The sequence below is a fragment of the Haliaeetus albicilla genome, chromosome 23, assembly GCF_947461875.1.
Source record: "Haliaeetus albicilla chromosome 23, bHalAlb1.1, whole genome shotgun sequence".
Taxonomy (NCBI): Eukaryota; Metazoa; Chordata; class Aves; order Accipitriformes; family Accipitridae; genus Haliaeetus; species Haliaeetus albicilla.
This window is the reverse complement of record NC_091505.1, coordinates 23,313,684-23,327,086: the sequence shown is the minus strand read 5'-3', so window position 1 is coordinate 23,327,086 and position 13,403 is coordinate 23,313,684. Positions and strand designations below refer to the sequence as shown.

Genomic DNA, 13,403 nt, shown 5'->3' with positions numbered 1-13,403 from the left:
TAGTCCATTTAAAAACTGCTTCTCTCTTTATTCCGAAACACCTATTTAATGAGTGAGCAAGTTTTTACAGAACAGAGTTTAAAAATAAATTTGTAATCAGCTTTACGTATACAAGTAATTTCACCAAAGTCAGTGGTACTTTCCTTCAGATTGGTATAATGAAGAGGAGAATCCCGCATATACGATGTTTAATTGATCCTGAATGCTACAGCTTTAATAATGTACAGGCACTGATAAAAAGGATTGCTCTGAAGGGTCACATCATGTCTGTCATTTATAAGCATCGTTTACTCTACAACCTCCTATTTTTAGTCTTCAAAAATTATATTGGTTTATCTTGAATTTTTTCCAGGAGATTTAAGGCCAGTTTCTATGCCTACTGAGTACAGTTGGATAGGGGAGTCAAAAGAACAAAACATGTACAAGAGGGGAAGCAGAGGTGAGTATTTTTTTTTTTCTCTGCTCTTCTCCAAGACCTTTTTTTAGTTTGTTACTTAAGAAGATTGAAGATATCATCACAGGAAAGAAATCTATTTTGAGTGCCACAGAGAATATAAAAGAGCCTGTTTAGTATCTGGGTTTCTGTGTTTCTATTCTGAAAATTTAAGAAGTTGTGTATGAGTAGGAGGGATTTACTCTATCTAATTCTAGTATAAAGAAAGATAAACATCAAGGGAAAAAATACTTATAAGTTTCAGATATATGTTAATAGCAATCAGTTCTTAATCTTCACAGTTCTAGAAAGCAACAAGTGATGTTATAGATGTAGGGTAATGTCCTTTGAGACACATTTTGATTAGTATGAATGAATATTTGAAACGAGAATCAGCAACTGTATTGTCAGTGTTCAGACCAGCAGTCCTAATCATATAAATTTCTATTGATTCCAGTGGGAGTTATGAACTTTGGAAGAAGCATGGTGATAGCAAAGTTCCTTTCTTCCTTTTTTTTCCTCTGCTAAAAAGCAATTATATCATTCAAAAGAATATTCTTCAAATGTGCAACTATGTTTATTGTTATGCCAATTGTTAAAGGTTCTTAAATAAATACTATATTTTCAGAATCTTCTAGGCACAGTGTGGGTAGCTGAGAGTTCAACTTGACTATTTACAATGTGACAAAATTGAATGATACTCTTGAAAATTAATACAGGATTTCAAACTACTTTTTTTTAGTAATCTTTTCATTTCATTTAAGGCACAAGCCTTTTCTAATTTATTCCAAGTCTGTTGATTTATGTTTAGTTTGTATTTCACTGTTATAGACAGATTCCTTTCCTCAGACTTGTTGCCTGGCCAGTTCCCATTTTGAAATTGTGCCCAAGTATATTGCACATCTTAAGACCATTATTCCAGTTTGTCAGGTTCCTTGAAATTACAATCCTTGTCTCTGGAATGGTCCCAGAGATGCTCCCCGCTTGATACAATTTACAAGTATTTTACATGTATGCTGACTTTCACCTCAAATGGCAAAGGCTGTCAGTAAAGGTAGTACCGAGTCCAGTGCAAGCCCTCACAATTCACATGACTCTTTCCAGTCTAATAGTACCAAGTGATAATCTTTGACATTTCACTGAAACCTTTTGGCTGTATTTATATTTTCTTAGTTACACAAGCCATATGATGTGGACTAGCTTCATACCGTCTGTCATGCAAGGACCTGGATATGCACCACCATCTTTTCTGTACCTAGGTTTTGTGCCAACTATGTAGTTTGCTCTTGATTGGAACCTTAGTACAAATAGGTTTGTTTGCAGAGGAAAGAGTCTCAGATGAAGTGGGGAGTTAACCAAGCTGACAATACAGATGCAGCCAAAATGGTTCTGTTCTCTTACTAATGTTTTTTTCTTTTTTTTTCCTCCAACAACTGACTCTGAGAATTCACTCCTGCGGTATCTGAGTGATGACAAGATACTGGTTATCCAAGAAGAGCCTTTGACACAAAAAGACAACAAAAGGGACACAGGTCATAGGTCAAGAAAAAAGGGCAAAACCACAAGCAGTCCAAACTACCCTATTAGTCCATCCGTATTAACATCTACTATTAATGTTAGGCTTGAACCTGGACAGCAAGATGTCTTGAATTTCTCGCTAGCAGAAAACAATACAGTTCCACTTTATCACGTAAGTACAGAACAAAAAACCTTACTACATAAAGTACATGGAAAACATAAAATGTTTTCCTTTTAGGACTGATACAGATATAAAAGCATATTCTTCTACTTTATGTTTTAATGTTGTATTTTATAGTCCAAGAAAGTTGCTTAATGTCAGTATCACGATAACTTTCACATAAGAACAGTCTAGACAGAATGGAAAAATGCAAGGTGAGGATCATTTTATATCAGATGCTTTAAGTAAAAGAGTGCTCCTAATTACTTAGTCTCACTGAGTTTAGTTTAATTTGACCATATTATTTTTTCAAAGGTTCCTGAGGATCCTATACTCAGCCTCTGATAACAATTAGTTATAGATTAGTTTACATGCTTTTATATTTCCACTCCAATTGTTATGTCTTGTAAAAATAGACAAGCCTAATGGAGTTACTGTTTATTTAAATTGCAGTATCATGGCCACAGTCTAGTAATGTGAATTTTTGGTACTGATAATAGAGGAAATATTTTGGACTAAAAACTATGGAGACGATATAATTCATTGGATGAATGACCAGCCAGTTCTTATAGCCACCACAAAAAAGCACTAGGTTCTCATGACTGTTGGCTTGTGCAGAATTTCACTGTACTGATTCAGATGTCCTGAAATAATCAACACCCTTTTAGAGATCAGTCCTCACTGTTCATGCTTTGCATGTGTAATATTGCCTTTTATAGAGGCATTCTTAGATTTTACTCATGGTCCTACCGTTTGGGAGCAGACTGCTCCATTCTCATGACAGAATAGTAGCTTCAGAGTATTTTGTACTCAAACCTCAGTATCTTCAGGGCAGTTTTTTACTGAAGAAAAAGCCTATTTCCTCCCCACATTTGGTATGGAAGTTTTCAAAGGTGTATTTATTTTCTAATCATGGTGAATTTCCTCTTAGAAAGACCTAAGTGAAAAAGCAGGACTTGTAGCAAGTTTCTTTGGACTTTTTTTGCATTTAGGGCTTCTACCTGGTGTTTCTTTCTCTGAGCAAAATCTTGGGAGATGACTGTATTTGCATCAAGTCTGAGAAGGTTCACCTCAGGGGTGAAATATAGCCATTGATTCATCTCTGTTGCCGCAAGCTGTCAGCATTTGATAGTCTGAAGATCAGATACTTTTCTTCTGTCTTCAGGAAATTTAAGTTTCCCTTTCCTATGCCACTTGAAGTTAGTATGTTTGGAAAAGGTGGAAGGCCTTTTTCCCCAGCTTCAGAGAAAGTCAAGTAGATTATAAATCAAGTCATGTGATTGTCTATCAGGATATGTTTATTCTGTCCATAAAGTCGTAGAGAGATCATCAGGATCACAAAGTCAAAGAAAAGGATTTCAAATCCAGAGCAAAAAGCAGTAGCTAGTTTACTAGGAAGAATGAGAAAATTATTATGCAAGTCTGCAAAAAACTGAACAATATTTCATAACTTGGTAGATGAATCAATTGGGTTTAGTAGATTTCTTTTTGGAAGCGTGATTATTGTCTGTTGACTCACCTGACTTCTGAAGAAAGGGAAATGGGTCATATGGGGTAAGATGCTAGTTGCACCCTTTAAATAATGGTAGTCATTTGTTAAGTTCCCAGAGTCAGGCCTGTTGTCACATGATTTATTTTTGATCATCAAGGCAACTTCCGTTTAAAGTTCCAAGGCAAAATAAATTTCCTGGCAAAGTTGAGATAAAAGTTGCTGTTTAGTTCAGTTAAACCAGAATTTAATGCTTGGAGTTTGTTAAGAAATCACCAGATTGTATCAGATCTATTGCCCTTCTACCCTAGCAAAAGGTATGACAAAAGTCATACCCTTCAGGGGAAAGTATAAGGAGGCAGATGTTGGGCAATGTACAACTCTCACCAAAGTAGTCAGAACTCAACAGTCCTGAAGTGGATACTCTTTTAAAAATAAAAGTGGCATTTCTCTTGAAGAGTACTGTGCCACATATTCACTGTGATTTCAGAACTGAAGACGTATTATCTTGCATGATTTCCATACCGTCATATGAGCTTTGTGTTCTGAATAGCAGTTTGCAAATCACTTTATACAGAAAAACAACCAGTTACACATTATAGAAATATTATTTTATCTTAAATGTCTGCAATATTATAATACACAGTTTTAAATTCTTTTTGTCAGCTGCTTTCTGTTTGTAAGTCACAGTGACTAGGAGCAGTTCTTCATTCTGTGGCTTTCATTGTGTATTAGAAGAAATGCAGCTATTTGAAACAGACATGATAAATTAGTAATATGATATTGTATGATAACACAATAAATATGAAAAAATAACCTAATGACATAATATGTCAACTGTAAAGGCTCTGAAGGAAATGCAGGAAACTGGAAAAAGGGTGGTATCATGGGAGGAGATAACATTACATGTAGTGGTTGGTTTACCCAAAAAAGTCAGTGCAGTACCTGTTTCATAAACTGTATTATAATGTCCAGTAATTACAGAGGAGCACACATGTAAAATGATTATTTATGGACTGACAGAGTGGTATAAATTCTTTTATCACCATAAATTTTCTGAACAACATTAGAGACAGACCTTTGCAGTCCTTTAGGAGATAGTCATAGGAGTCGGAATATCTTGGGCATTTAGTCACCTGCCTTATAAATATACAAGAGAAACTGAGTTGACAAATATACAAGAGTTGCTGACACAGGTTTTGTGGGTTCTTGCCAGTACAGAATCATTCGTATTAACAATGTCTTTCCACTTTGAATACTGAAAGAATTCTGAAAAACGAAGCAAAAAATTGTTTGGCATATCTACCCTGAAAGATAACTACCCAGAATGAAAATGTTAAATATCAAAGAACATTTAATGGCTTTTAGATATCAAAAAGGAAAAGAAAAATAATAGATAGTTGTGTTCCTAAATAGAAGTTTAGGTTTTAAGTAGAACATCTCATTTCCTTAATATCTAAAGGTGTTACCAGGATTTTCATAAGCATTTTAATATATTTATTTATTGGATAATGAGATTTTAGTCTTTTGAGAATTCATTCTACAACAAGACTAAGGTTAATCAAAAGAAGATACTTCTGAACTTTACCTAACCAAATCACCATAAAACAGCTTTTGCTACTTTTGTATTAAAAAAAAAAAATTGTGTGATGTCTGCTTCCCTTCTCCTTGCTCTTCTAGTCTGTGTTTTGTTTTTTCTCAGCTGTCTGGAGGCAGTACTTTCAGATGACAAAACTGCTTTAGTTTTTTTTGGTTTGGGGTTTTTTGGGGGAGGGGGGTGTTTTATTTTGTTTTTTATGGAAGTCAATACTGCAGAACTGCTATAATCAGATTTCCATTAATTCCTCTACACTTAACACATGACCAGAGCAACTTTTGGATATAGATCAAAATTTCAACCCAGATAAATGCTTTGGAAAATGGAGATGATAATGTTAAATAGGATCTTAATCATCTTCGGTAAAGGGAAGGTGATAGTGTCTTGTAAGCAAACAAGTATGGCATGATGGAAGGAGAAATTGAGATACACAGTGTCAGTTAGCTATTGCTTTATTTTCTAAGTGCTTGCATAAATACATACCAAAAAAAAAAAAAAAAAGTCACTTATTTAACAGTAGTTTAAATTACCAGACACAGACGTAAGAAGTTTTACAAAATTGGTAATTGCATAGATTCACCACTAGATTAATGCTTTGGAAGGAAAGTTGATTTGGAACCTAAAATTAAACAATTAGACTGATTTCATAAGTTGCTGTGAGGATGCAGAGTTACTATATAAAGTGGATATTTAGGTAATGCAATATTGGCAGTATGCCCAGGGTATAAAGTGATGCATAAAGCTATGTTGCAGTAAAATATTACTGTCAAGAAACACTACCCCTTTCAGGATATATTTATAACCCTAATTTAATTGATATGCAATTCTGTGATGCATGTCACAGAATCTGAGGAAGAGTCAATTACAATTAACAAGGCTGTTATTGTTAATCAATAGAGTATTTCTTAGAACATTACTTCCTATGTTTACTAATGCTTTGCTTCTGAAGTGACACTGTTTACCAGATTCAGCCTAAATAGTGAGGCATATGTAAATATCACAAAAGTATATCCATTATAGAACTGCTGAAATACACTGTTGGAATAGACTCTGGGTTTACTAGAATAAAGTCTGAATATGTTTTTATTTTGTATTACCAGAGCTCATTCTGAAGAAAATTAACTTAAGTAGGACTCCTGCACAATAGTCCAGATGTACACGAGAAATTTTTCATTTTGCATTTGTCCCCATAAAACAAAAGACAAAAAGTCTTGAATAGAGAACATTTTCCATCTTTAAACTGATGTTCAGGATTTTAAAAAACTCTAGTGAACTGTACATTTTCTGCTGCTCAGTTACGTTTTGCACTATGGGAACCAGCATCTGCCTAAAAGGAATATTGGAGTTCTTATTCCAGACCTAGTCTGAAAATTCACATGGTGTTCGACTTCGTGGTTTTATTGCCTCAGATTTGCACTAGTTTCTGAAGCTCAGAAATTTAATTTGCTGGTTACTACATTAAATTCTCAAGTAAGATAATGATCTCTCATCTGGTTTTACTTAGCGATAAATGTTCTGGCCCTATTATCTACAAAGTAATTGGATATTTTATTCTGTAATATCATATCTTAAGAAATTAGATTATAAACTATTGAATCTTCTAAATTTTTTGTGAATTAGAATTCAGTGTGTAGAAGAGACTTAGTTTTTAATGAATTTTAAGATGGATTATTTCATTTCAATATTCCCCACATAGTAAAACAGAAATAATGGCTGGTTTAGGGTAGTCATTGGGAATGTTACAGCAGTAGCCACTTTTTACTTTAAAGATAATTTGAAGTGTTATAGTAGTTTAGGGTTAGTCATTGTTTCACAGAACTTGCTTAACTTGTTTTTTATTTTCTTCCTGCTGATCACAGGAAGTTGGTAATGCATGCCTTTTAGCACAGAATGATGTAAATGCTATTTAACTGTTCTTGGAGCTGCAGAAGGCAGCTTGACAAATGACATAAAGTTTAATGGTACATGCTGAGAACTAAAATCTATGCAAACACAATGCAGATCTGGTTTTTCTGTAAAGCATGCATGCTGGGATGTACCAGATGTTCCAGACACTTTTTTTGCATGATAGGCAGTCTGAGTGCTACTATGATAAGTATAATAATTAAGACAGACTGGGAGAATCATATGTATTCAGCTCCATATGAGTGAAGGAGGAGTCTTTTATTGCCAATTTTGTAGGAAAAGTGCTCCTATTTTATTTCTTCCTTCCTGGTTTTGCAGGAAGAAACAACTGTCTTAACTGTCAAGGATGAGAATTACTTCCTTCAGAGTTTTATTTCCTTTCTGAACTGCTGAATAAATTCTACCTTTGCTTTTTATTTAAGTATCTGTAATATGGAAAACCTTCTTTCCCTACCTTGCTGGTATGTTGGAAAATCACTATGAGGATGACTATGTGGAATCTAGCTGCTCAGAGAAGCTAATATAAGCCTTTCTAGCTTCTGTAGCTTCAAACTGATTCTGTCCAGTTGTATTGATTGTAAGATAAGATTACTTTGCATTTATACTGTATCATAACAGTGCATGCACATGAAGGTTTGATCTGACAAGTATCTAGCTAGTACTGTAAGATGGATCCTTCAGTAGCAATGTCCACTAATACATTTCTTCACAGTCTGTGCAGCCTTGAACGGTAGACTCTTCATTAATCTATAAACAGTTCAAAAGGAAAAAGGCATTTTACAGTACAAGGGTAAATAAAGGGAAGTAAAATGTTAAGAAATATTCCTTTTTACTATTATTGTCAACAGTCTTTAGATTTCCACATTCATTCAGTAATCAAGAACTTCATAATCAACGTGAATCCAGGAAAAAAGGCCTAAAACAGTCTTAGTCTAGAACTATGGTTGTTCTTGATGTCTATAAAAAACATCTATTTGCAGTAAGGAAAAGCAAGAAGGCAGTTGGATTTCTGTTGGATTTTAGTGCTGAGCAACTTTATGGAATAAGTAGGGTCTGTCATATGCTGAAAAGTTTTGCCTATGAGTTTCACTGCACTAAGGAAGTGAAATTACCATCGAATCTGAACTTTTGGTACCCTTTATACTCTGTGTATAATGCAAAGTGAAAACCGTGTATAGATTCTCTAAGTTAGACCAAATTTAGCTCATGTATCTGCACAGCACAAACCAATGTTTGTTTCAGATATACCTTTTCACATCTGGAAGCAACTTAGAAAAATGGTTGCGCTTGCTCCTGAAATAATATACTACATCTCGATCCAAGCATAATATGTCCATCCGTCTCTATAGAGCAATTGTGAAGCTCAGCTGAGGTATGAGCTTCTCCATTATTTGTTGTAGACCTGTCCTGGGCTCCAGTCACACAGTATTTCAGGAGAGGACCTGGAATTTTGCATTGAACACGCTGCAGTGGTTAGGACTGATGTATTTGTACTGGCCTGTGATACCTGCTTCAGCAATTCAGCCATGAGACAGGCTATGTATTACTGCTTGCTTCCAAATGTTTAGGCTACCCTGTTTGTTTTGAACTCTTTAAATTGATAGTTATATTAGGAAGCTGTACAGCAAAGCAAATATGAGGCTGTTTTTATTCAAACATACACAATGTTTTCATAAGTAATTTTGCTGTATTAGAACATATTTTAATTATGTCATTCTGCAGTCTTCAAATGAACCACTACAAACTACCAATGAAAGTTAGCAAATGAAGCATTCATTAACCTACTGTATCTTCATGTGTAAATTGCCGTATGTAAAGCATTCTGGAGTCCGTTGACTGCAGAAAGTCACAACAGAGCTAAGATTTACTGCATTGTTTTATTTTAGCAAATGAATTTATGGCTTGTTTTTATTATTTCTCCAGGCTACCAAAGAAAAGTATTTTATTTCTGATTTTGTACATGCAGTCTAAAGATAAATTTAACAGCCATTTGGATTGATATGATTCAGCATTTGTTAATAAATATTAGCTACAACTGATATTATTGCTACCATAATTGCAATATTTGTCATCCAGAAGAATGCACCAAATGCAAATATGCAAACTCATCTTCCTTATAATACAAATATTATCTCCTACTGTTGCTGACAAAAGAATCAGTATGCAGGAAGCCAGCTGTAGTACTCTGAAGACTCTTCTCTGAGTCTTACTCTCTACTTGCTGGCTCAGGCCTTGGTCCTGCAAGCTTCCTCCCTTCCCCAGCAAGAGAATGAGGCCGGGGTTTTGGAGGACGAGAGAAAGCATTGCATGACAGAAAAGTTCAGTCCTGTGTAGGGCAGGGTCACAGGTAGCCTGTACCTAGAGGAATGGGGAATGTGAGAAAAAGGGAGGGGAAGGAATTGACTGTCTTTTTCCCTGACCTGTGTAACCTCTTGAGCTACACTACATCCTTTCAACTTCAGCGACTCTCTTTCTTCCACTTGCCTTACCTTTCCCATGGAATCCTGTGCAGCAAAATCACTGCTGAATATTGGGCTGCATGTCGGCTGTTCTTAACTTCTCGGCAAGAAATGTTCGTGCTTTGTGACAGTGGAAAGTTGCACTTAGAAATACATTCCATCTCTAACAGCGTAATTTCATGTGATTGGATTTCCAACTGTATTAGGGCTCTGAACGCTTTTTTCCTCAGGAAAGAACTGCATTATGTTTTTCATGTGAAATCCGTAAAACTTCAGAGTTTTATTAAATGGCATTAAATTCTACCTTGTAATTTTTCTGTGATGAAATAAAATTCTATTCTTTAAATTTGGTGGATACTTCAAGTGAGTGTCCACTTTAGTTGCTATACATCTTGTATGAAATTAAGATTGTTAGTATACAATATGGAATGATTGCTCATTCCATAAAGCTCAGTAGTTCTAGTTAGTTTATTGTGACAAAATCATATCTGGTGTCTGTTCCAGAAAAGCATAAGAGTTTCAGAGAACATAAATATAGCTAAAAGTTAATATGCTGGTTTTCTTTGACCAAAAACCACATCACCCATTCCTTTGGAATGCAGTATTTATTCTTAGTTTTTGAAGAATATAACTTTTTTTGTTGTGTTTTTGGGGGGGTCTGTGGATATTTTTGTTTGTTTATTTTTTACACCATTGATGTTCAGATTAAACCTCCCTTAAATTTCTTAAATTTCCCTTAAATTAAAAGAGTGGATTGATGAGGACAAAGGTAAGCTTTGGTCAACATAAAATACAGTTTATCCACTGTTGTGATTTGTCCTTTTGGACTATTTTTTGCTTTACTACATAAGATAAATTTTGTTAGCCACAGGGCAGTCTTCCTTTAGATATTCTGTTAGAATACTTCTTTTAACCTCATGTATAATCTGGGGTAGTTTCTCTTTTGGATGTAGCATTTTTCAAAAAATGGAACTTCCATTCTGTTAAAATTTTGCTGCTTTCTCTGTTGCCTGCTATATGCTGACATAATGTTCATAATGTACCACATAATTAAAAATCCTGAGTGGATACTTTTCTTCTGTCTTTAGTTAATTTTCTCACCTGTTATCTTGAGTTTTTTCACTGCAAAAATTGAGTATTTCTGAACTGTACATGGGTGTAGATTGCATGAGATTATTTCCTGTCTCTATTATCTCTCCTCTCAACAAGAGTGAGTGAAAGAAAAACCTCAAAGGCTACTTTCATTTTTAGCTGAGCATAATAATTTTGCAAGTGTATTCAATGGGTTAAGCATCAGCTCACTGAGCTAGAGAGATAAGTAAAGTCCCTGGCAACAAGGCTACTGATTCACTTTTGAACAAACATAATGTAGAGAGATGCTTAGGAAAATGAATATGTGAGTTAAGGAAGCAGAAATCATTTTTGTAGGGAATTAAATATCTGAGTATAGAAGAACAGTATTTATGATAAAGGTAGGAGAATCTTTTTTGCATCTGAATAATTGACATATCTAGGTGGAATGAATATATTGCATTTGACCATTGGGATCAGTACCGCTCATTATCAAACTAGTCTAATCTCATTACCATCTCTTCTAGTCTCTTCCAATAGTAAACAGGTAAACAATGACTTCTGAATGTTTTCACACTATCTCTGCAGCTCAAGGTTCTTTTGTTTTCTGTGATTTATGTGATTTCTTTACTTCTTAGGAGAAAATATTTCTTTTCATGATGAAATCCTGGTTCAAGGAAACAATTTTTTTTTTTAAATCAGTTATTTATAGAAATCTCAGGTAAATAGAAGTTTCTACAGGATTTGCTTTGGGAAAGGATCAACAGATGTGCTTGTTAGACCGTATGGGCCTTATAGTCCTTTCATTTCTACTTGTGCAAGTCAGAGATAGATCCGCTGAAATCCCTAGAGCTACATAAATGTGAAGCTGACTAAAGAAGGCTGATAGGTGCCAGTGACCTGAATTTCACAGAATTTGTGCTTTATAGTCTGTGACAGCATGACAAGACTTGTGCCTCCTGAGCCTCCCACACGTCTACTAGTCATGAAAGTGGCCTTTTACTAAGATGAAGTAAAGTTTTAGTTTGAGAACTAGGGTAAGGCAATTTGTCTTCCAAATATCAGGAACTGTTAAGAAGCAACTGCTCAGAAAAATTGTACGTAAGGTTGCTGAAATTGCAGATAGGAGTCTACCACCTATAAATCATTGTCAGTATTGTATTTGTGCATGTAATTACAATTACACAGGGAAATTAATTATAGCTATACATACACATTTATAGAAATGCTACTGTGTGGTTTTTTCCATACATGCTATCAGAAATCCTTCTATAAGTTTGGCATTTCAAGCTAGCAACCAGATTGTACCCCAATGATATCTTCTTTGAGGATAAAAATTCAGTCAAATAGAAGGTCATACACATATGTATGTTTATAGTAATCCCTAGTGTCCATACTTAAATATTGGTAATAATATGTGTGTTATTAATGAGTTGGTCGGGAACAGAGATTTGTTTCTAATAAATTAAGTATTGATTAAAAGGTCTTAAATATGTTTTCTACCTTTCAAGTACTCATATCAACTCTTTCCTCCCTCTCTGTATTTATACAGATATTCTTCTTTGCTCTTTTCTAAATTGCAGTGAACTAATAATCAGTTACAATTTACATAATCTGTGAGTAGTTAAATGGTTAACTCGTATTTTTTCTTTTTCCCACTATTATAGAACCATTGTAAAATTTCCCGACTACAGACTATGTTTTAGTTAATTAGATTAGATTATTAAATATCTGAAAATTAGTGCTCATTAATGCAAAAAATTAGTGGTGTTGAAAGACCTCTAGAAAAACATGGTTTATTAACAGAAGCACGTTTCACTCTAGAGTGTCTTTTTCAGTCTAATATATGCAAGTTCACAACATCCTAGCAATTGTTTACAGCTGTACTAATGGAATATATCTGATCAAAAGGAATCTTGGAACCATGATCCAGGGTGATCACCCATGATATAGGGGTTCTTTGTGCGTTTCTTTGGAAGGAAGTAAGTAACTGGGGTAGTTGTGTAGTGGTAGTGAAAATCTGTAATACAGGCGATGAAAAGAAGATGGCTGGCACAGTGTGAACAAGGAGGATTATTGTAGCTTTGTCAGGGAAGGGAGTGTGGGATGAGTCCCATTTGGGAGAAAAAGTGAATAAACCCTGATTTGGAAATCCTTTGCTTTTACTTTGGGAGCAGTTTTGGAAAAGAAAGGCCTCTACTAATTAAGAAATAGAATGGGAAACGCTTAAACTGACTAAATTATTATTCCCACTTTTAGTTTCTAAAATTAGTAACACTAGAAGGCAGAGGGATATGAGAAGAAATTCTTTGAGCCTTCTAGTATGAATAAATTCTATTTTTATAACAGTAGCATGGGTAGTGCTGCTGTCAAAGTTCTTTTGCTCGGTTGGCTACACAATATTTTACTAGGCTGTCCACAGTATTTTCAGGAATGATCAGATTGGTATTTAATAGTGCATTAGCAGCAGCAGAAATCTGACATTTCTTTTGCAGCATTTTACTGAAGCTCTTCAAACAGATATTTTGCTTTAGATGTATGCTGTTATCTCTTACAATCGGCTTCAAGAAAATATGAATATTTCTAGATGGTATATTTTCATTTTTGTGGGTTTTTTAGGCTAGATTGCAGTGTACTCTAAGGAGAATTAAGTTGTTTATAGCACTCGAGAAAGCCTGTTATAGTTTTGTGTACTCAATTACTCAATAGGGAGCTCCTACCTTGTGCCTGGTTTCAACAAGGTATGTAGGAGAACTCCCTGCTTTTAAGTG

The 13,403-nt window shown here is 34.8% G+C and overlaps 1 protein-coding gene across 1 annotated transcript in view; it reads left to right on the top strand.

Moving 5' to 3' along the window:
• LOC138690753 (connector enhancer of kinase suppressor of ras 2-like) overlaps positions 1–13,403 on the top strand; it is a 212,728-nt gene that overhangs the window by 157,052 nt on the left and 42,273 nt on the right. Inside the window, exons 12-13 of the mRNA XM_069811546.1 lie at positions 353–438; positions 1,869–2,123. Coding sequence (XP_069667647.1) covers positions 353–438; positions 1,869–2,123 — 341 coding nt within the window. The remainder of the gene's footprint in view (positions 1–352; positions 439–1,868; positions 2,124–13,403) is intronic.